At 38.3% G+C, this 24,770-nt stretch overlaps 1 protein-coding gene across 2 annotated transcripts; it reads left to right on the top strand.

Annotated features, from left to right (window-relative positions):
• The first annotated feature begins 1,026 nt into the window (after positions 1-1,026).
• Positions 1,027-24,077, top strand: mrc2 (mannose receptor, C type 2). 2 transcript variants are annotated; one of them, XM_056751822.1, is made up of 29 exons: positions 1,027-1,283; positions 6,102-6,521; positions 9,046-9,219; positions 9,349-9,513; positions 10,629-10,742; positions 10,939-11,082; positions 11,252-11,443; positions 11,543-11,697; positions 11,810-11,914; positions 14,436-14,551; positions 14,649-14,797; positions 14,912-15,129; positions 15,203-15,345; positions 15,872-15,959; positions 16,172-16,301; positions 16,375-16,407; positions 16,510-16,673; positions 16,789-16,957; positions 17,297-17,439; positions 18,610-18,724; positions 18,830-18,987; positions 19,119-19,227; positions 19,555-19,793; positions 19,875-20,040; positions 20,611-20,760; positions 20,947-21,066; positions 21,153-21,332; positions 21,429-21,455; positions 21,547-24,077. In XM_056751822.1, exons 1-29 carry the CDS (start codon positions 1,175-1,177, stop codon positions 21,765-21,767), a joined length of 4,416 nt encoding a protein of 1,471 aa, XP_056607800.1. In that variant the 5' UTR covers positions 1,027-1,174; the 3' UTR covers positions 21,768-24,077. The 2 variants fall into 2 exon arrangements, with proteins under 2 accessions (XP_056607800.1, XP_056607799.1); XM_056751821.1 differs by having other exon boundaries at positions 21,426-21,455.
• Positions 24,078-24,770: the final 693 nt, after the last annotated feature.

Genomic DNA, 24,770 nt, shown 5'->3' with positions numbered 1-24,770 from the left:
CAGAAGAAATTGAATGCAGAGAAAAGGTGGTGAGAGGAGACTAGACAGTCTAATTTGTGCTCATACAATAAGCAGATGTTAGGAAACAAAGCCAGTTATCCTGCATCATTTTTAAAGCAGTTCATTTAACAAATTCCTCCCTGTCTGAATTATTATTCTGTAAGGATTGTGACATATTCAATTCTGCATAAGCCATACACACCTCATGCGATGTTAAACGTGTTTAAACAATCCACGTATAGTCAAAGGCATTATCAGTAAGCAGCCTACCTTTTAATAATCTAGCAGAAAAAAGACAAAGAATATTTGGAATAAGTTAGGAATAAACCACAGCTAGCCGTGCATTAAAGGGTTTTATTGCAGGAGTTGGAGGTGATTGCCTCTGCAAAGTATATTAAAATACTTTAATGCATGGGGAGCTGTGCTTTATCCCGCTTATACCATGGTCATTTTCCAAATTAAGATGTTATTGATGTTTATAGTGTCATTTTTCATCGGACAGATGGCTTTTATTTTTGTCATCTAATTTCAAATATAATCAAATTGATTGGACCCGTGCATTAGACGGTTTTAATGCACACCTTCCAGCCAATCAGAATCAAGTACTCAAACAGACCGGTGTATAATTACATTTAAACGCATGCATATCCCAAATATGCAAATTGATATTCAAATTCGCTGGTTAGCTTTAATAATGCAAGTTATTTTAGATAACGCTAAAATCACAGTAATTTAGATAGAAATATTAAATTACTCATGATGGTCCCTATTTACGTTGCTTTGCAGAAAGGTGTCCGCTAGATAACCAATGTACGTTTTCTCCAAGCGTTTTTATCTCAACATAAATTGTAAAGAAAATATAATTTAATTACAAATAGACAAACCGAACAATTGCGCACGTTCCCTGAGAGCCCAAAGCTCCAGAATTGTGTTGCCTTCTCTGAGCTGAACACATCCTGGGTGTCGGGTGGTCATTCAAACTTATTTCTCCGCCTTCCTTCACTTCCCTGGGACGTGTGAGTGTGTGCGTGTCCGGTGAAAGTGAACGCTCATTCAGTCCACGCACACAGCTCCACACATCCCATCTGACACAACCTATCCGTTCCTGCTTCTCTTTTTAACGAGAAGAGGATCCGTTGTTTTTCTTTCCGTTTCACCTCTCCGCTCTGCAGGCATGCATCATCACGACGACGGGCACCAGGAGCGCGCGTGGATAAATGTTTGCAAATGCACTTTATATTTATTTCTCTTATTAAGTCTGGAGTGGAGCACCGCGCACTCAGGTGAGACACGTTTGTTACGGTTTATTATGAATTCCTTGCTTACGCCTTTATGCAACTGCAGCCTTTGTTCATACACGCGCGTAAAATGATGTTAATAACGCGAAGACTTCGCTTTTTTGGAGTTTCGTGGTGTGTTGTGTTGGCTCTGTGGACGCACCGATGTGAAGGAATGCCACGAAAGTCCAAACTCTTGAGTGGAACCAGATGTGAGGGAGGAAGGGAGAACGGGGGAGGGGAGTGCTCGGGTCGCTTTTATGTTTTATAGAGTAACTTACTTTTGTAAGTAATGGGACATTTTTAGGTCGGTTGTAAGTTGGTAGTTGTAATGCTTGTTGGCAGATGTTGGCTTCGCGCTGTTCTGTTAACCTGTCTACTCGTGCGCTTTATTTGCATCCCCGCGAGCAGATGTGCCCTAAATATCCGGTTGCACAATAACGAGTCCCAGCTGACAACTGACCGCCGTCTTGGTGGTCTTCTATCGTTTTTAGTGCCCCTCACAACCTCGCAGTTCATCCAAGCCAGACAAACGAGATGTTTTTGCACCTATGTGTTAGGAACTGCAAGGGCCTATTAAAAAGAAAAAAGTCGTTTAGTGGAACAGTAAGCTGTTGTACACATGTTAGATGTTAGATGTTAGATGTGAGAAAAGAATATTACATCTAAGTCTTGACAGGAGAATATTGATGTAGGCCTAGATGGAAGCTGAGGGACATCTCACATATTTTCACTTATCTCTCAATGTTAAGTCCTTGATGCAAAATATTTTGTTTGCAGAAATCATGTCAACACAATGTTTTTAAACTATACCATCTATGAATTTCAACCCACTGTGAAAAGACAAATACAGTTACTAGACAAAACACTGGAACCATTTTATCCAAATGTGACCCTAGACAACAAACCCAGTCTAAAGTAGCACAGGAATGTTTTTAGTAATCGCCAAAAATACATTGTTGGGGTCAAAATAACAGATTTTCTTTTTTCCAAAATTATTAGGATATTAAGTAATGATCCTGTTCCATGAAGATATTTGATACATTTTCTACCGTAAATGAATAAAAATGTTCTTTTTGTGAGTGGATGGTCTGCTACAGTGCCTCAGATTAACAACTTCAAAGGCGATTTAATCAATATTTAGTTTTTTTGCACCCTCAGATTCCATCTTAAACAGTTGTTGTTGCACCAGATAGTGTCCTATCCTAACAAACCATATATCAATATTTCTTCAGCTTTGAGATGATATAAAAATCTCAATTTTGAAAAATTGACCCCGAAGACTGGTTTTGTCGTCCAGTTTCACAAATGACAGATTTTGTATTTGCATCTATAAATTCATCATAGTGTTTAGATTAGTCCTTTAGACATAGCCCTTTAGATTACAGTAGTGTCCTTGTCTTAAGTGTATTTTAATGAGTGTTTTGTGTCCTCGACTCCCATGGGGATACAGCATATCAAAATATCTTAAAACTGAACAAATGTTGTTTTTGCCTAATCCTTGAAGACTCAAATTAGACCTGTTTTGCTCGGGGTCAAATTTCAGGTCACAGTCCTGACTGGATTGACAGTGCAGTAGCTAAAAGAAACAAATGCCCAGCCTGATTTTCTGGTGTTTTGGTGAATCACTGTGTTTACAGAACAAAAGGATTGTCTAACTCTGACCTCTCTCTGCACCCTTCCATTGCTCCCCCTTTCAACTCTCTCTCTTCTCCCTGTCTCCCAGCTGGCTTGTAATCCCCCCCCCCCTCTCTCTCTCTCTCTCTCTCTCTCTCTCTCCCTCTCTCTCTCGCTCACTCTCACTCCTCTTGAAAATGACAGATAAACAAAAAGCATCTGTAATAATAAAAGTTTAGCTTTGGTAGCTTAAAATCAGGGTTCTAAGCCCACAAACCCTTCATAGACTTTACTCCCTAGTGAGTGCTCGTTTCTTCTGTTTTTATTTCTAAGGGCTTGTATCCCAAATTTAGACATTATATGGTTTCTAATATGTTGGCATTGTTAGTTCAATTAGCTGTTAATTAACAATTAACAATATCATCTGTCAGCCTAATGCTGCTTAGCCAATTTGCTTTGTGTTTGCATGCTAATCAGACATAAAGTCATGCATCAAACCTTCTGTTCGAGTATTTAGACCTCTCTACACACATAGAAAAACGTTTTACTTAAACATTCCACGTATTGTGATGAAAAGACAAATTTCACCCACACTAGTCATATCAATGTCAACATTATATTCTCAGCGATCTAAATGAATTCACAGCGCTGTGCAGCTTCACCCAAAGAGTGGTTTCATCTGCCATCTGGAAAAAGGTTAAAAAATGTTCATGCCAAAACCACAGACTGAAAAAGCTTCTTCCTGTAAGGTTTAAGGCTACTCAATAACTATGTCTGACAACCTTTAAATACACTGTATAGCCCCTTTCAGTATCTGTAATGTATCATACAAACATTTGTATTTCTGTGTTTTTGTCAAGGTCTGCTGCTTTACAGTTGTTTTACTGACACTAAAACACTTATTGTTATTTCTGCTGCATGCTGTTTTAACATGTTGTTTACTGACCATTGGCATAGTTATTTTGATATATTTTCTATGCCATAGTTCTGAAAGCAAGGACTCATTTAGCAGAAACTTTTCTTGAATCGTGAGAGAAACCATATTTGGATATTCAATTATTTAAATATATAAATGTATTTATAGTTATTTATTTATTGTGTAAAACAAAATTATACATACATGGGTGAATTACTGCTTCAGGCTAGTAAACTTAGAAAAGGGTACAATAATGATGATCTTTCGGCTCTCCTTGCGTGTATTGAACTGACCTTTTGCTTCAAGCCCTAACCACTACGCCACTTCATTCTTTTTACCTGGCCTGCAATGTGAAATGCTTGGCTTCACTGCTCTGGGTCTGTTGACCTACCAAGGGTTCACACAAAACAAAGACATTTAGAAGACGCTCAGGAAATGTCTGAGCTTGCTAAAATCCAATGACTAATTTATTCTTTGCCCTTTATCTGTCAGAGGCTGGTTGACAAACTCTTTGATGTTTATGTAACCACACATTTCTGTACCACCCATCATTCTCCCCATGGTCTTACCTCCACCTAATACGTGGCTCGCTCAGGTCACGTGATGTCTCAAAATTATTCCGTTTGATTTAAGGAAAGAGAGAGGCTGAAGAACATAGAAAGAAAGAATTGCTTTAATCCCGCAATGTCACGATTGCTTTTTATTAGTAAGTGGAAGGCTCGTGGAAAAAAATAGCTGGATCTTTTTCAGCTTTTATTATTTAACGTCTCGCTAGTTAAACTTGAGTTAGGACTTTTCCATAGGTATACTGTTGCCAGGCTCTGGACTTATTTGCAACATGATGTTAATCAGACATGATTCTCAGCTGCAGGATACAGCAGTGTGTATATGTGGATATATGTGGATGTGTATAGCCAGAGTAACTACAAGTTAGTATACCTAACCCGTAACCTACACTCACCTAAAGGATTATTAGGAACACCATACTAATACTGTGTTTGACCCCCTTTGGCCTAAAGTGTGCCAAGAAAACATCCCCCACACCATTACACCACCACCATAATTGCATTAATGAGAAATTGAACATAATCCTTTAGGTGAGTGTATATTGCTATTCGGTATGATGGTGTACCGCTGGCATTCAACTAGCATAAAGAATCAGTAAGTCTATTGTTTTACAATTGAAAATGTAACAATGTAACCCTATAAAATTTCACAAACCTAACAGATTTTTTATGTAGCGCTTAAATGTTTTATTGATAAAAAAATAAATAGCATACAGCACTTATTCACTGTCTGTATTTTAACGTTACACAAGTTCATAATGTTGTACAGCATGCAAAGTAATTGCAGAGTATTTTTGAACATTGCTTGAGGATTTACAGAAACTCTCCCAGGGTCACTCTGACTTTCTTTAGCTTTCAGAAAACATCCTGTTTGTTTTTGGGGTTAATCCCATTTTTTATTATCTACCCGTTTTATAATGTTTGGAAACACAGCTGTCTCCCTCCCTCACTCTCTCACTCACTCACTCACTCACTCACTCACTCACTCACTCTGTGACTCTGAATTTTGGACATAACTGCGCATTCCCCCTGCAGGAAGGAGAGAGTGAGAAAAAGAGCAAGAATAGAGGTATAAAAAGAGTATATATATAAATATACAGAAAACATATATTTAATCATAAACACATTAGGGCAATAATGAAGCAATTCAATTCATTGTCTCAATTTTTTGCATGGTCCATGTTGTCAAATGTCACAGCGCTCTCTCAAGATATTTCACTAAGGGGGTAGTGTTTTCGAAAATTACTAGCTATGTTTTAGGAGTTAGACTAACCCTGAGAGATAAAAACAGATTAGAAGTAAAGCCATAAACAAAGCATGCACACAATAAACCAAAACCCCAGGTTTCTTTTTAAAAAAGATTTTTGGGCTAAAAGTAAATCGGCGTTTAGCAACCACTGCAAGTCAATGCACAGAAAACCACTCAACAACAAAGAAACTGCGGGTTGGTTTATGCTGGGTTTGTGCTTGTGTTGGCTAAGAACTACTTATTTTGTTGTTGAACATGGTGAAAGGGAATCAAAACAGGTTTGCTTATTCTGCTCTAGTTATAATACACAATGAAAACAGATGGAACTGCGATTTCGATGGATATTGGCATCAAAACACCATCAGAAAACAAAAACCACAGCAGTCAAAGCAGACATTGTCATGGCTATTGATTGCGTGCTATTTTAGGGATACTGGAACTCAGCTAATCTATTTCTCTGTCTTTCTCTGCCACAGCCCATTCCGATGAATCGAACACTTTCGCGTTTTTCCATGAGCTGGAGCAGGGCTGCTTGGGGGTACGAGATAACGTGTTGTACATGTCCTCTTCCTGCACGGATGACTCCCAACTTTGGAAATGGGTCACCAGAGGGCGGCTCTTCAACATGGGCTCATCCCTCTGCCTTGGAATCACCGTTGGCAACGTGAGCTCACTGGGCAACAAGTCTCCGCTGGGCGTGTTCCGGTGTGATTATGAGCCCCCGCGAGTCCGCTGGACCTGGAGCTGCAGCAGGTTCCTGGATACGCTGGAAATTTACTTGCCCGCCCCTAAATTTGTCCTCAGCAGTGTCAAAGTGGCGGTCATCGGCACACACCAAAAGTCCGGGTGGCGAGTCTATGGAGACAATCAGGACCTTTGTGCCAAGTCCTACCAAGGTCAGATAACGTAAAAGTGTTGGGATTTCTGCTATAGAATTATAGAAAGTATAGAAAATACGGAAAGGTATTCCACACAGAGGCAAGACCCACATCTCCTCAGTGATATTTAGGCTACATATTTTTCTTCAAGAGGATCTTTGGCAGTGAGCAACTCTAAACTTGTACAGATTGGCTAAATACCAAAAAGCAAATTAAAAGTCTCTCCTGCACTTGTGTAGAATGAATTGCACCAGACAACCTGTTTTATGGTTGTAAATGTACTTCTGAAATCAGTCCTTCATGATGCATTTAATAATGAAATTGCGGTATACTTGATTTACAATTTACAATTCTTTATATAAGGACAACGATTTATCGCATCCAGAATAAAAGTTTGTGTTAACATCTCTGTACTCTGCATACAATTTTTGTATTTATAAAAACATACACGTAAATGAATACATATTTAGGAAATTGGAACATTTTTTTATTTATAATTATCAATAATTTATAAATTATATATACAAGATTATTAATATTAATATTTTTCTGAAATGTATGCATGTAGGCTATGTGTATGTTTTTATAAATAAAAAAATAACATGCACCGTACACAGACATCTGTGACCCTGGATTACAAATCCAGTTTTAAGTAGCAAGGGAACATTTTTAGTAAAAGACATTGTATGGGTCAAAATTATCGATTTTTCTTTTAATGCCAAAAATCATTAGGACATTGATTATAGATTGTGTTCTATGAAGATAATTTGTAAATTTCCTACCTTAAAAATATAAAAACTTTATTTTTGTGAGTGAATGGCCGGCAGTGTTACAGAGTTACAGTGTACAAAATCTAGGTTTTTTTTGCACTATCAAATTCCTGAGTTTTAAACGGTTGTATTTCAGCACGATAATGCATATATATTCAACAACTCATTCATCAATAGTAAGTTTATCTTTCAGATTATTTTAAAATCTCAATAACGAAAAATTGACCCATAAGAGTGGTTTTGTTGTCAAGGGTCACATATAATGTAAACACAAACCTTTATGTCTTTAATGTCATAAAGTTCATAATAAGTTTTTGAGTCCTCATGTATGCTCAAAATCATACTTACAGTATCATTAATGGAATTGTTAAGGAATTTATATTTATTATTTAATATACATTACATATCGTATTACAGTGTTTTCAATGGTAGAATTTTAAAAATTATTATCACTAGTCTGCACTATTTTTGGATCAGGTTGATTTACTTCGCAGCATATTTTCCTCATCTCTGATGTTTCCTGGTCTCAGTGCTGAAGCATATCGCCTTTGAAGTGTTCTTCAACAAACAGTTGCCAGTGACATCATGCAAACACAGATACGAGTGTGTGTATTCAAGAATAAGCTGTGTGCATTTTGAAAGTTCTCAGAGAATTTTAGATATTTTAGTTTGTTTTTCTTGAGTGTCCTACTTTTCCACATCTCTGAACTTCAGAAACACTCAGTTCCTCTGGCAGAAATGTGCTCTCAGCTTTTCCTATACCTAATCCTCTTTTTGTGTAATTTAATTCATCTCTCACTTCCTTCACACACTTTCTCTCTCCGTCTTTGTTAACCGAAAGCTAATCTGTACAGTCAGAATGCCTAGGGGTTTCTATAGTAACAGCTGCATTCCATCAGAGGGGCAACGAAGAGGATGAAAGTGTGAAAATGCCGGGAAGAGGGGCAGTGGAGTTAAGGAAGGGAGACTATGATTATGACAAAGGCATTCATTTTAATGCTTCACCACTGGCCTTTAACAGCAATTTACTGCAACTGTCTGTCTGTTTAGTCTTTCTCGCTGTCTATCTATACAGCAGCTCTTTCTCTCTGTCTGTCTGATCCCATTGTACAGATCTTAAAGTCTTTACAGTACATAAAGCCTGTGCACCCTTCAGACTTTGAACATCTTCAAACTTTAGAGGAAGCCTTTGTCCAACCAACTTCAAAGCTTGTCTTGACGTTTGAAAACGTTCTGCCATGAATTTAGCATGAATCTTTTCACGTTCAGGCTCCATTGTAGACCATTTTAGTCTTAAGAAACTGAAGATTAAAGGAAAAAAAATTCTACGGACTCCATTCTAAAATCTTAACAGTAGAGATGTTGTCATTGAATATTTCTACATTAAACTGAGGGTTTACTGTGGTCTCTTTTCTTTTTTGATTAATCTTTGATTTTTTATCCTTTTAACCATATAGTTGTCTTGAAAAGATGGTGTAGCGTTCATGTAGTTTCTATAATACCTAAGGAATTGTCTTTTTCATATATAAAAAAACTTGGTTCCGATATATGGAAATGTATTATTTAATGTTTTGTTTTATGTTTTATTATTTCTTTTTTTTGGATAATTTAGTCCACAGACAAGACGTTCTATCTGATATGATTGTTAATGTGCTTACCTTTTCCCTAAATAAGCTTATTTTACCAAGTTATAGAAAGAGTTGAACACGGAAGAAAATGCATTTTTCAAGTTCTATGCATTTTGGGAATTAAGTTTACTTGCTTCTCCACAGAAGTCTACACCATCCAGGGAAACTCTCATGGCAGTCCATGTTATTTCCCCTTTCTGTACGATGGTCAGTGGTTCCACAGCTGCACCAGCGTGGGCAGGGAGGATGGCTTCCATTGGTGTGCTACTACCCATGATTATGGAAAAGACCAGCGCTGGGGATTCTGTCCAGTGAAAAGTAAAGTCAGCCTCGTGTCACATGTAGACCTGGTTTAGTAAAATCACAAAGTTCATTGTGCGAGATCATATCTTTGTGTTATCATATTGTAAATGTGTCTGTGTGTGTTTTCTTTCACTTTTTTCAAAGGTGCTGGATGTGAGACTTTCTGGGACATTAACCCTTTGATGGATAATTGTTACCAGTTCAACTTTCAAGCCACACTGTCGTGGAGTGAAGCACGGACCAGCTGCCACCAGCAGGGAGCAGACCTGCTCAGCATCACTAAATTAGAAGAACAAAACTATATCAATGGTGAGAAACAGAAATTAAAAGGTGTAGTGTGTCATTTCTGTGCTGTCAGAGGTTACATATGTCTGATGTCATTTGGTGTATTAAATAAAATAAAATGAAAGTCTGGAACAGACATAACAACAGTGGCTCGACCAATGCGAGGCAGTAATATTTGTTTGACTGACCAATGACAAATGGAAGGAGTGTTTGAAACCTCTCTGGATATAGTGGCACAGAAATTACTTTGATTTAAATGAAAAAAAAACATGCACACAAATTAAAATACTTATCTTCGCACACAGTGCATGATGAACATTTTGTCTTTGTAGTTCTAAAAAAACAAAAAACCTCACCAGAAATAACCCTTGTGATTTGTGCGCAATATTTAAAGGGGTCATTTGAGACGGCTTAAATTATTATTATCGTTTGTTTAGATGTAGTGCAATGTGTATACACGATTTAAGGTTCAGAAATGCTGAATTTTCCACATATCGTGCATGTTTGTATGTCCTCTTCGCCTCTCTGAAACGCGCAGATTTTTTACAAAGCTCATCACTCTGAAAAGCGAGTTGTGCTACGATTGGCCAGTTAACACATGCGTAGTGATTGGTAGAATAATGCAAGCGTCTGACGGAAATGTAACGCTTCTTACCATATTTGGAACATCATGTTCAATAGAAATTGTACATACAAGTACGCCCACCTTACTTGCGTAAATATTTGAGTGGTCTTGGTCAAATCATACCACGAACTGACGTAGATTTGTGGGGTTGTGGTTACACAAGGCTTTTCAGGCATGTCTGGGTGAGCATTCGCTTTTAGATAGAATGCAATTTTACATGTCTAATACATGCATGGGCAATTTATAACACAACAAAGAAAAACATATATTCGCGCCAAAAAAACCCTTTAAAGTCATTTAAATCCATGTTGACTTGTTACTCACTTTGGTGTTTGCTCTCTAGTGAGCTGTTAACTGGAGAAATGAATCTGTCAGTTCTTATTTTTGGGTCAAAAAATAATTTTAACAATTGTAGTAAAGAAAAATAAAATTCATAACAAAGCAGAACTATGTATACTATACATCACTTTTGTTGTGGAATGTCTGTGTGTGATAAAGTCTTTATGTACTGTAGGTTTGCTAACTGGGTACAGCTCCACCCTGTGGATGGGTCTGAATGATCTTGACCTCAATGGTGGCTGGCAGTGGGCTGACTCCGCCCCCTTGAAATACCTAAACTGGGAAGCAGGTGATGCCACACCCTTTTAAAGCCACACCTACCATGACGTTTTTGAAACTCTATTTTAATTTCTAGTGAACTACCTCCCTACTGGTTCTTATTAGGAGACAAGTTTTGCTATATATAACAATTTTTTTATATAAAAACAACATAGTGCATTACTGTTGGAGTGATGTACTTTTATTAGTGAGTATGTATGTTACAGATATGCCGAGCTATGATGAGGAGGAGAATTGTGGGGTGGTCAGTACTGATGCTCAGGGTCGCTGGCACAACCGGGACTGTTCAGTGGCTCTGCCTTACATCTGCAAGAAACGGCCCAACGCGACGCTGGAACCCTTCAGTACAGGTATGTGTCCCATTGCGTTTGTGCACATTTGTGGCTTGTGGTTCACATATGGAGGCACACTGCAATGTCACAACTTTTTGGAGTAACACTTCCATTTATTTCTGATGTCTGAGATATAGTATGTTTCTTTGTCTGTATGCATTCCTGAATTTTTCTTTGTATGTAATAGACTCTTGGGCAGACGATGGGCGTTACCAGTGCGATGTGGGCTGGCAGAACTTCCAGGCGGGCTGCTATTGGCTGAACACAGTTAACCTGGATTGGAACTCTGCCCACAAAACATGTCAGAAGATGGAGGCTAACCTTGTCAGCATCCACACGCTCCCAGAGCTTGAATTTATTACCAAGCATATGAAGACAGGTAATCTTAGATATAAAGTCCCAGGTTTTCCTCAGTATATGGAAACATTCAATGACTCGCCGCAAGTTGTCACTGCAAGTCTCTCTTCCCGTTTCTCAGATATAGAGGAGCTGTGGATTGGTCTGCATGATTCTGTTATGCAGATGAACTTTGAGTGGACGGATCGCACTCCGGTCATCTTCACCTTCTGGCACCCGTTTGAACCCAACAACTTCCGAAGCGTCAATGAGGATTGTGTCACCATTTGGGGCCCTGTGAGTTGAGTCGTATCCTTTATAGATCTGATCTTAAAGAATGGCATCTCTGTTGCCATCGCTTCATAATGATAATGAATAAACCCTTTATTCTACTTGTGTGTATTTGTAGGAGGGGCGTTGGAACGATAGCCCATGCAATTACACTTTACCTTCGATCTGTAAGAGAAATGCACAGAAAACCGATGAACACATAGAGGATCACGGGTGTAAACAGGTAATTCACTCTTTCCGTTCAATCTCTAGCTTTTTATTTCTGTACCTTAACCTTTTTAATTAGTTTTAATCCTCTGATTATTATCTTCGTTCTGGTTGGAAATGTTTAGCTGGATTTCTCCACCCAAATACTTGCTGTCTCTCTCGCCTGCCCTTTCTCTCACTTTCTCTGTGTGTGCATAAAGACTCTATTCACAGCCACTGCTGTGTCATGCTGTTCAAACTCCAGATGTGGTCAGTAGACCCAGACCTTACAAAAGCATAGAGTAAACACTGGCGTCTGACACACATACACTCTTAGAACCGTTTGTTAAGTGAGCACCAAACATTTGAGCTTTGTTTTGTGCACTGGGTGAGTTTCAGCATATTGAAGATATTTTGAATTTTTAGTAGATTTAAAAAATGTAGGGTTTGAAAGTCAAATGTAAAAACTGTTTAACTTTGTTCAATGTGATATACATCTATTTTTATAAAATTAAATAGGTTTCATAATAAAACATGTATACAGCCGCAGAAAAAATTAAGAGAGCATTTTAAAGACCATTTTCAGTTGTTCTGAATTTACATTTTATCGATATTTGTTTAGGTCAAATTATCATATTTGTTTCATTTTGTGAGCTACTAACAATATGTCTCCCAAATTGTAAACAAAAGAAATGTTTCTATTTGCATTTATCCGCACAAAAACAGGTCAAAATATCAAAAATAATGCTCTGCATTTTCTAGACCTCAAAAGAAAACAAGTTCATATTCGCTTTACTGCTATAGAACAGTAATTTGTATTAATAGTATTTAGGCAAAGTTCAAAAAGGCTTTTTTTAGGTGATTCAATTCAATTCAATTCAAGTTTATTTATATAGCGCTTTTCACAATGTGTATTGTTTCAAAGCAGCTTTACAGGGGCAAACAAGAAAAACAGAAAAGTTAAAACACAGCACAGTGCATGGTATTTATACAACGAGTAAGTTCATTCTAATAAATAACATCTAATTTCTAAATAAATAAATGAATGAATGCAGTCTCCCGGTGAGCAGGCCAACACTGCCCTGCTGTGGCGAGGAACCCAAACTCCAATGATTGATTAATGGAGAAAAAAACCTCGGGAGAAACCAGGCTCAACCGGGAGGGCCAGATCCCCTCTGACGTGTCATAGCTGCACTCAGACTGGTGACATGTGATTTTAGTTTAGCATTTAATACCAAATATTGTAACTTCAGCATTAATAAGACAAATAGTCCGTCTTTGCTCTTGGTTGGGGATGTAGTGGTCTGAGCTGGGATGGTCCGATGGTCATATTTCTAACCTGGATTTTTATCCCAGTTTTATGTCATACTGTGAGTCTTTCACATTGCTGTTGGATGACTTTGTCACTCCTGAGGTTTGATTTTGTTGAAATTCAACAGACACTGGACTGGAATGGCCCCAATACATCTAGAAATGCTGATTAATTGAAAATTTGGAATGGTCTCTGATTTTTGTCTTTGGCTAGCAATGGCATACATATTTTTTGAATGAAAGCTGTGAATTTCTGAATGGTGTCACAAACAAAACGTTGAATCAGGATGTTTTAAAGAGACGATATTAACGTGAAAAGATTTTTAATCTAGATTTTATATCATTTGAGAAAATTTGTGCTTGCCCATCCAATGTTTTGGTAATACTGGAAGAGTGGAAAGTGTGTTCACAGATTAGATCAGATGTTACACCAACAAGGATATGCAATAGCAAATTTTGTTTTATGACGAATATTAATTCTTCAGAAGCTGCGATTGTGATTCCAATATTGTCACACAAGGATAAGGAACATCTGTCTTGTTGTTGTTCAACGCTAGAGCAGACAGCTGGCAGACGGCTTCAGTTGCTGCCTCCTGCCAAGTGCTGATGTGTAAACCGAATACATTCCTTTCAAATATCTGTGTCACTGTGTGTGTTCGTATTGTGAATATTTTTATTTGCTCTTTTTAGCGTAGGTTTAGGCTCATAACGTCAAACAGTCAGTCTTGGTGCTTTCTAGCTGGTTTAGCAACATAAGCTTGTTTTGTTTTATGAGATCATGGTGGACGTGGTCTTCTTGCTATTGGTGAAAGCAGCACAAAAATGGGATCAAGATAAAGATTAAACAATGTCTGTGATTTTTTTCGCATAAATTGAAATGGGAGAACTCTAAAGATTTTATAATGAACAAAATACACACTGCCACTTTAAGTCTGCGGTTGAACAGCTGGCCGAGATCAAACCAGCATCTCAGCCTCTAAAGAACATATTGCAAGATATAAACACTTGTCCAGACGGATGTAATAAGATTTTAATTACACTGTATTAGTTTAACTATTGATTCGGTCATAAATGTTCTGTTGGTTGTTTATTGTTTAAACGTTTGTGTAGTGTTAAAAAACTGAAACAGGGAGTTCTTCAGGACAAGCGTTGTTTACATCATCCTAAATGATCTATATGATATGCCTTATAATGCAGTACGTCTCAAACCTGCGATTCAAATTCAAATCTCTCTCTTTCTTTCTCAGGGCTGGAGGTGGCACAATCCTTCCTGTTTTAAAGTTGGAGAAGAATCTTTAACTTTTAACGATGCAAAAGGAATGTGCAATAGCAATAATGCCACGCTTGTCATAATTAATAACAGGTACTGGATTCAAGGCTCGGCGCTTGTATTTTTCTATGCTTTCTATACTTTGTGTCTAAATGAAAAAATGTGAAGTCCTAAATGTGTTTGTGTTCAGATTTGAGCAGGCCTTTGTGAGCAGTCTGGTGTTAGGACGCTCTGAAGATCAGTTCTGGCTGGGGCTGTACAATGAGAACAGCACCAGCCCATTCCACTGGATCACAGGAGAAGAGCTCACTTACACTAACTGGAACAGAGATGAGCCAGGTACAGAAACACACACACATTCGAAATGTTCAAAAGTAAGAAGTAGATTCCTCTAAATGTACTTTTTATACCTAATCATGTATTTGCCTGATGTCCTGCTCTCTGGTCTCGCAGCGCAGATAAAAGGTGGTTGTGGGGTGATGATGGCCGGTCAGGCCATGGGGCTGTGGGAGGTGAAGGATTGTGCCAGCATCCGCTCCAAATACATCTGCAAACAGAACTCAGACTCGTCTTTCATCCCCAGCCCCCCTGTTCCCAAGCCCACACCCTCCCTGACAGGAGCGTGCCCATCGGGTTGGAAAAGCACCAATGCTCTCCGTCATTGCTTCAAGGTGCATGTGTTACACACGTCTGTTTTTATTTGTGTTTCGGGTGTGCGCTTACCTCATCCCTGTGCTTTCGTAGGTCTTTCATGCAGGTGCGTTGGAGAAGAGGTTGACTTGGATTCAAGCTCACAGGTTCTGCCAGAAACATGGAGCTGAGCTCGCCAGCTTTGGCACGCCGGACGAGGAGGCTTTTGTATTCCAGATTCTCCATGAAGCATTTGGGTATGTGTGTGGGACTATTTGACCAAACCAGATTTTAGCGGCATCTAGGGCTGAGGTGGCAGATTGCTGGCTCATTCCCCCCCTTCCAGCACCCTTTCAAAGCACTATGGTGGCTGACACAGGACTAAGAAGTTGTCACATTTTTGCTTCTTTGTTAAAGGAGATATATTTACAAAACACGCTCTGTAGAGCGGTTTGTCCGTTAGGGATACTGTAGAAACAACCTGGTGAATTACATGTAAGGTGACCCAGGGTGTATGTAGATAGAAATAGCTCATTCTAAGGTAATAAAACCTAATGCTTCATTATGTAAGCTCTTTATACACCTCTGAAGACATAGTTATGTATATTATATTCCATTTCCCTCAATAGATCCTCTAAAACAAACTACACACTGGACCTTTAAATAAAAAAATAAAAATGAATTAGCAAGTTTTAGCATTATCATTTGGCTAAATGGTTTAGCTTATGTCCTTATGTTGATGAGTGACTAACAATAACACTTTCGGATTGGCTGTGTGGGCAGGGAGGCGGAGGATCATGAGCAGCACTGGCTATGGATCGGGATTTCTCGCCGGAATAGCGACAGCTGGACATGGAGTGATGGATCTGCTGTAAGTTATTTACATTTCTTTGAACTTAATTATTTTATTGTATTAGAAGTCCATATATATAAATGAAAAATTACTATAGCAAAACCATAGAAACTACATGAGAGTACCATATATAAATCTTGAAATCATTTACTGCTTTAACTTATATAAAAGTACCATTGTTTTATCAGCTGTTTCCACCACTGAATAATAGTATCACCCCGCTGTTTCAGGTGACCTATCAGAACTTTGGCAGGGGGAATTATGGGTCTGCTGAGTGCGGAGCAGCAAACATGGCTGATACCAACTGGCTGGTGTCACATTGTGAATCTGAGCTAGACTGGATCTGCGAAATACCAAAAGGTAACGAATGCACATGCCTAAAGGTTTTACATTATTTCTGAACAGTCTGTAAATCTTTATTTGGGTGTTGCAGGGAAGGTGGAAGAGGAACCCGAGAACAATGAAGGTAATGCTCACAATTAGCTTTGTCAATGCTATCTTTTTCACCTTTAGAAAGGCATAGATAAATATGATTTTGAATGTAATTTAAGGTTTTGTGTGTTTGTAGACAATGGTTTAGAGTGGGTCAACTTTGAGGAAGCTCAGTATAAACTCTCGAAACATCGCTCGACGTGGGACCAAGCTCAGAGGATCTGCTCCTGGTTTGATGCCTCTCTGGTCTCCGTGCACTCTCCTGGAGAGAATCAGTTTTTGGTCGACACTCTACGCAAGGTAAAGAAATATTTTCTTAAAGGGAAAATCAGTCTGTTGGTTGGTCTGAATGGGTTGCAGACATCGGGCAAAAAGGAAAAAATACATGAAAATCATAAAATGTAATTCTTTCCAGATGTCCCGCAAAGAAGATGACTTGTGGTGGATGGGGCTACATACTTTTAAAAGCGATGGCCGATTTAGGTGGTCTGATCACTCTGTGCTCAACTACGTGTCCTGGGGGATAGGACAGCCTAGACCAATCAGCAAAGAGCCCAAATGCATCCAGGTCTCTGCCTCAAAAGGTTTGATTGTTTACACTTATTTTTACACACTTCTTTACTTTGATTTGACATAACCTAAGTTTGATCATTTGCTTTATACTGACTGGATGTTTTCTTAATGCAAAACTATGTGGACTCAATCATTGGACGCAAAATATTGATTTGAGATATTCTAGTCACTTATTTGTTACAAATTCAAACCTGGGATGTGGAAAGTCCTGGTACATCAAATGTCACACCGACCAATCAGAGTCAAGGATTACAGTGAGCCATATAATAAACAAAAGGATACTTTACAGTAATATTAGGGAATCGTTTGTGGATTAAGTGAAGTTGTTGATTGTTTTTATTTTCCCTCAGGCGAGTGGGCTGACCAGAAGTGTCATGTTGATCTTCCATTTGTGTGTAAAAGGGTAAATGTGACTGGTACGATCCCTCCCACACCCTCTCTTCCTCTCAAACCCTCCGGCTGCCCTCCGGGCTGGAGCCCTTTCCAACACAAGGTGAAACACATTTTCACTCAGCTTTATTACACAATTATACTTTTTCACTAGAGCAAAGTATTGTTAGAGGATTTGTAAGGCTGAAGGCTTCTTAAATTGTATTTTAAAGAGCGTTGCTGTCTTTCCAAAAATCTTGTATGTCCAATTTCGCTGTTTTTTGGGGGAATGGAAAAAGCACTGCTTTTAAATGATTTAATACTGTGTTGTTGATGTTGACCATCACTTTTTAATACTTTCCGTTGGTTCGATATTTGCAAAACCCAGCGACAAACATAAAGCTGATTAATGATGTTTCATGGCAAAAAACAAACATGAAATTTGGAGATACAAGGTTTCAGAAGGATAGCAGCTGTATATAATTTCATTTTGTACAGACATATTGTATATATTCTTAAGTAATGCACCGAAATTAAAATTCTGGGCCGAAATGATACCGGAAATTTGGGATGCACTTGGCCATTTTTTTTTTTTAATAATATATATATATTTTTTTGTTGTATTAATAACACACTTAACCCACTAAATAAAAAATATATTATTCTTCCTTGGTCATTACAATCAAATAAAACTTTTTTTTACCATCCATTTAAACATTGTATATAATAGAACTATTATATTTATAACAGTAGTCAAGTTAGATACAAGAAGTATCATTTTAAGGAAAACAAGAACAACAGAGTCTGTTCATGTACACAGGCTTAAAAGGAGCATCAGTGATATCAGCACCTGTAGGATGGAAGTCCATCAGTTACTGACAGATCGTTCTGCTGTTCATTCACATCAATATGTGAAGAGTCTGTTGCGTTTAAAGCACGGCTTTAAAACACGCACAAGTCAATGCGCTTGATCTCCGACAATAAAGAAACATAAAGGCAGACATCACACAGAATATGCGTCTCCTTTTCTGTCCGTTGGTTTTGAGCTTTCTTTGTTCTATTTATTTGTTTAAGTCGTTGTTACGGTGGGCTTGCACGATGGTCTTTTGATTAAAAACTAGAGTGAGCGCGAGCACTGAAGGGATAGGCGGGCGCCAGCTTTTTCTGCTTTTATTTTGGCCTATTTACTTCTTTTTTCGGCAGCCGAAATTTCAGTGCATCACTAATATTCATATATCAGCATTAATTTTATTTAAACCTTTTTCTTGTCTTATTCTTGTTTTCATGACAACAGTGTTATAAGACATTTGGGGAGGAGCTGTCGAGTCGTAGCACATGGGACTCCGCCTCTAAAGCCTGCCTGACACAAGGAGCCATGATAGTGACAGTGCCAAATCATATAGTGCAGGGTAAAGCATGTGTGCCACGTAAAAACATATGGGCTTTGTGTTGTGTTAGCTTGTATTATTAAAAACAAATTAACTTCGATTTTTTTCTATTTTTTCCTTAAACAGCATTCCTTGTTACCCTACTACCCAACAGTAGTTTTCATGTGTGGGTGGGTCTTACCTCAGAATCCCAAGCTCAGTTTAGGTGGTTTGAACCTGGACTACTCAGCTATACTAACTGGTCCCCGGGAGAACCAGTGGACAACAAACAAAATAAAAGCCCGGTACTTCTCTAATAATTTAAGAATGATTTTGGTTTGTTTGTTTGTTTGTTCGTATCAGCTTCTCCTTGACTGTCTGTTGTAGCTCCTACTCTTCCTCTTTGTGTTCAACATGCATGTGTTTGTGTCATCAGGGTAACTGTGTGCTGATCCTGAATGGCAGTCCTCACCGGATGATGGGCACGTGGGCATCTCGCAAGTGTGACGCAGAGAAACATGGCTTCATCTGCATGAAGGACAAAGGTGGGGAAACATCTCACTTTTTAAAGCGGTCATAAACATGCATGGTATTTCTACCAGAATGACTCGGAGTGAAATGAGTTTCCCATATTGCGTGGATTCCTGTCCAACGGCTTAACAGATTTGTGTTTGAACCTCAGAGCCTGCCAGAGGATAATGGCATAGACGCGGAGCCTACCACAAAAGCCACACTGACTTAGTTTTCAAAGAAACCCTATAAGAAAACTGTTCTGTCGCATAGTTTGTTGCTGTCATTGTCTAGTTATGAGATAAGGTGCATTGATGTTTGATTTCAATCAGGCTTACATCTGCAAATCTTTGTGTTTCTAGACCCTGGCTTTCCTTCGGGTAAGGACCCACTACCTCCAGCATTAAATAGTCCGTTACAGTTTGATGGCGTTCAGTACCGGGTCTTGCAGAAGCGTCTTGACTGGCAGGCGGCTCTGCAGGTGTGTGAATCTGTGAATGGAACACTGGCTGCAGCACGGGACCCTCGGCAACATGCCTACCTCACCCTCCTCCAAAACGCTGTCCGCAAACCAGCCTGGATTGCGTTACACAACGATGGCGTAAGAGGCGTTGTATGATTTTAAGCTGTGTCATTTCACTGAACATGTCAAAGTTGCAACAAATCCTTGTTGTGTTATAAGGGGCGGAGCTACATGTGGTTGGGTGAAGAGGAGATTACTTTCAGTGACTGGCGGGATGGAGAGCCCAATAATATGTATGGATGTGGTCACATGAACACAGATGGCCAATGGAGTGTTGCTGCTTGTAATATGAAACTAAATGCAGCCATTTGTGAAATTAACACTGGTGAGAAAATAATACAGTATGTTTTTTAAACAATTCTGGTTTTGTTTTTAGATTTATTAAAGGTTTATTAACATTTTGAAGTATCTTTTTTATTTTTGTAGCTTTATTGTTCATTTTAGTTAAATATTAACCCTATGTGCTTTTGTCATTTTGTTATCTGTTTTTTTACATGTTGTTATTAAGGTTTGCATGTTTTATTTTTATTTATTTTTATTTATTTTCAGTTATTCATTTTATTGCCTCAGCTTAAATTTATTTCAGTTTAAAATTGTAATTTTGTACAGTTTACTTTTCAAATTTTTTTTATAATGATAATTAGTCTATTTTATCAGATTTTTCTGCAAACAGATTTTTTTTAGTTTTATCTAAAGTAAAATTGCTTCATGTATGCATAAAATGCCTTTTTCTAAAATATGCTGTATGCAACCACAGTTTACAATGTTAAATATCCCACAATGCAATGGGCTTACATAACTTCCGTTTCCAAGTCTCACTCAGTTCCATACATTTTAAGTCTTAAAAACATTATTAGAAATAACAGTTATTTTCTTATTGTTTTGTGTCGGTCAGAGAGAACAATAGACCACAAGTGGACGTATCCAGGTTTTTGCCCACAGCCTGTAGGCAACTGGTCCTGGATTCCATTCCGAAATCACTGCTACTCATTCGTCCTCCATGAACTGCAGCTGAAACATGAGGCCATGCGCACCTGTAGCAAAGGTAACATCTTCCCCAAAACACACACAGATGTGTTTATTAACACAGTGAAGAAGAACACACTTAATTTATGTAGATGCTTTGTCTCTCTTTTTAAAAATGTTTTATATCATAGCGGTCCTTCTGAAAACTCGGGTTTCCAAAATGGCTGTTTTTCAATACATTAAAAAATAGATTTTTTTCTTACAGTGGGAGCTAAGCTGTTGTCAATAGTGGATGAAAACGAAAACGGTTTTGTGTGGGAACACATGCAAAGTTTTCAAGAACAAGCCCATGGCGCTTGGCTCGGAATGACCTTTAACTCCAAAGGCAGGAACTTTTAACAAATAACCTTAATTTCCTTAAATGATCCCAAAATGTGATTTGTCTAAAGCTGTATGTGTGTGGTTGTACAGGAGGCGGTCTGGAGTGGTCAGATAGTGCAGGGGTGGATTACAGTAACTGGGAGCAGCAGGATGCGAACCTAAGCATGCTGTCTGCCAACAGCTGCTTCTGGGTTCAGAGCAACACAGGTCTCTGGAGACCCGGGTCCTGCAAAAACAGAACGCATGGTGTCATCTGTAAACGGCCACGAGGTATGAGAAGTCACACCTGTAAGAGGCATGTAATGTACTGACATAAACAACCTTGAATCCAACTTTTCTCTTTGTTTGCTGTTTTATTTTCAGCAGGACCCACAGCAGATCCTGTAGTTCAATGTACGTACATACATTTCATCTTGTGACATGTTTCAAAATGGTCTGTCGAATGAAAACTGCTGTTAAAGTTGTTATTTTCTCTCTTTTCCAGCTGGGGTGAACAGTCTCCATGTATTAATTCAGGTTTTGGTAGCAGCGCTTCTTCTGATTGCTTTGGTGGTTGGTGGGATTTATCTGTATCGTAGGCGGAGCTTTGGCTCCGCAGGTTCTTATGAGGGGGCTCGATACAGCCGCACCAACTCCGCCCCCTCAGAAGAAACAGAGAAAAACATTCTTGTTTCGGACATGGAGCTGAACGAACAGGGAGAATAATGCTGTATGTGTTAAAACTGAATAGCTGAGGAAAAACTGCGAAGGCAGCAACTCACTGAGAAAATTTACATGTTGGTTTTTTAAGACATTCAAGGAGCTGTGTAGACCGCAGCTGATGACTTTTATGTAAACATCTGTTACCCATCATCATCTCAGAGGAACTGTGTGGATTGGCTAGTGTGTGATGCTACAACAGTTATAGTTTTACCTTTCGTTTTATCTGGTTATGGAGGTACAGTTTGTAATCATGTTTTTTCTCATCCTGAGATAATTTTTATGTCAAACTATAGTTATCCTTAGGTAACTCCAAACTCTCTCCAAAATATTTTTGCATTTCCGTATTACACATACACACACTTAGCTAGATGACTGGGGAAACATCACAATTATAAAACCTACATATTAGACTATGCAATTTTTATTAAAAATGTTGACATTTTTTAAACGACATCTATAAAGTGATGTTTTGTCAGATTTTTGGGGACAGTTTTGTCATCAAATATAGCTAAATAAACACACCATTGTTGGCCACGATTGACTTCCATAGTAGGAAAAATTGCTTTATAAATTCCTTTGCTCTATTGAACACAAAATAAGATATTTTAAAGAATGTAGGAAAGCAAAAAGTTTTGACTACCATTGTAATTTTTCCAACTATGGTAGTTATTTGTGGCCAAGAACTGTTTGTTTACAAGCATTCTTCCAAATATCTTTATCTATGCTCATCAGGACAACGGAATTTATACAGATTTGGAACAACTTGAGGATGAGTTAATGATGACAGACTTTTTATTTTGGGGTGAACTGGACCTTTAAGCACATATTTTGACCAAAAAGGTCGCACCACAACAGTATTTTTTTAACTGTGACTGACTATTTCTTGTGATACTCCTTGTTTGCTTTCTAAAATATGTGCAGCTGAAATTTGATGTTCTTTAGGTCAGAAGCCAGGTCCCTCCCAAAATTATAGGTATTAAAAACATAATCAAACTTTGTTGAAGTTTAGTGGTGCGAAACAGAAGGAAACGTGGACAGAAATTGATAAAAGCGCACCAGAAACTAACTGAAATACATCTCTCATTCTTGATGGTTCGCAACTGTTTCTTTCCTTTTCTTGGCAAGACCTTTAGGTGACACAGTGCTGTGGCCAGCTGTGGAATGTTGAGTCAGCTAGTGGAAGAGCTCTGGAACCAACCAGAACACGCAGAGAGAGAGAGAGAGAGAGAGAGAGAGAGAGAGAGAGAGAGAGGAATGGTGAAGATTTTAAATGTTTTTTAAATAGGCTGAGAGAGGAGAAGTCACGAGGAGACAGTAAAAGGTGGAGTTTGGATGAGAAAGGGACTTTAGTTGAACAGGAGTTACTGGAACCGCTGGGACTGAAAGGGAAAATACTGCCCCCTACTTGATATTTGCACAATGTCTAAGTGAATTTTCATGCTGTGCTGTTTGCCAAAGAAATCAATTGTCAACATTACTAATGTGTGAAATGTCACATGTTGGTCATAATGGTTTAGAAAACAAGCACAGTACTGCTTTACATGCTTTTATGGGACAATATATAGCCTGTCTAGCCATCCTGTCTTGGGAATTCCACAAGACAATATATTTCTTATCATTTGCACATTTTCTGAAGAAAGAGAAGGATGCTGACCGATGCCAAACTCACATTGTTAGGGTGCTGTGGGCCATTGTCACTTGTCAGGGCGTTGTTATGTGCTTGCTAGGTGGTTGTATACTAGACCAGATCTAGATCTCCCATGTTTCTGGGAGAAACTTGTAACTGCAAGCCTCAGAAAACATTGCTCACCATTAGTTTAATTTGTCTGTTCTTCGTAGAGAGACGTTGTTTGAGGGTAGATGTGCCACCAGTTTAGCACTTAGGCTTTTTACTCATCGGTAACATTTTATTTGCTCACTGTTGATGTTTTTAAATATGACCTGACGGTTAATTACATTAAAAGCATAATGTCACATATGACCTGAAATGAGCAACTTATTACAACCATATATAAAATAACATACATGACTATATTTCCATGCAAGACGGTACAACTCTGAATATTACATGACAATTTTGACTATGATATCAATCATGGTTAGCGTCATATTGCACACAGCATGTGATTCTTCAATTATAAATCACTTGTTTTTTTGTTTTTGAACATAAACTAGTTGAGTTATATGAAACACATTTTTTACTGGAAGGAAAGTCCCTGTGAAGACAATTCAAATGTTTGCTTTTGTTTGTTTTGGATATTTTGTTGAATGAATTTGCTTTAAAAATGAATAAAGGATATGTTTGCTATGTGACTGCTGCAAAATGATTGTTTTGTAATAACCCAAACCTTAATTTTTTCATAAAAATGGTTATACCATGCGATATTTGTTTAAAAGATTTTGGATTTGAAGCTGGGGTGAACCTTTCTTGTAGTCATATAGAGTTATGTGATGAAGACAGTTTTGTGTGACTGGTTGCCTATAGTTGTGGATACATGTAATTAGTTTATTAAATGAGTGGATGAATAGATATGTAAACTGTACAGGACAAAAATGCAAGTGACACAATGCTAAAACAGTTGTGCCAAACAGCCTTTGCCGCTAGGGGGCAGAGTATGCTCCTTTAAATAACCAGGGCATGTTGAAATGTATACTGTGAATGAACGTCAAACTGTTTAAAAAGGGCCTCAATATTTGAAGACCTACATGTTAGGCCCATAAATATCATTAGCTTTGTATGAAAATAATTGAATTTAGGAAATGTTAGTACATAACCTTAAAAGGTTGTGTGTACACTGGTGTTAATGGTACATCATCTCATTTGAGTGACAGTTCATTTTAGATCTGTCCGTCTTAATGGCCGTGTGTCGGTGCTATATTCCCTGATCTCGAAACCAATAAAACAGAAATGCCTGTTTCAGCACTGTAGGTTCCCAGAAAAGTGCTGAGTGCATTCATTTCATATTCATTTGGCAAATGTTTTTCCCATCCAAAGCATCATATAAT

Source organism: Triplophysa dalaica, chromosome 7 (assembly GCF_015846415.1).
Source record: "Triplophysa dalaica isolate WHDGS20190420 chromosome 7, ASM1584641v1, whole genome shotgun sequence".
In the NCBI taxonomy this organism is placed as follows: Eukaryota; Metazoa; Chordata; class Actinopteri; order Cypriniformes; family Nemacheilidae; genus Triplophysa; species Triplophysa dalaica.
This window is presented reverse-complemented; position numbering and strand designations above follow the sequence as displayed.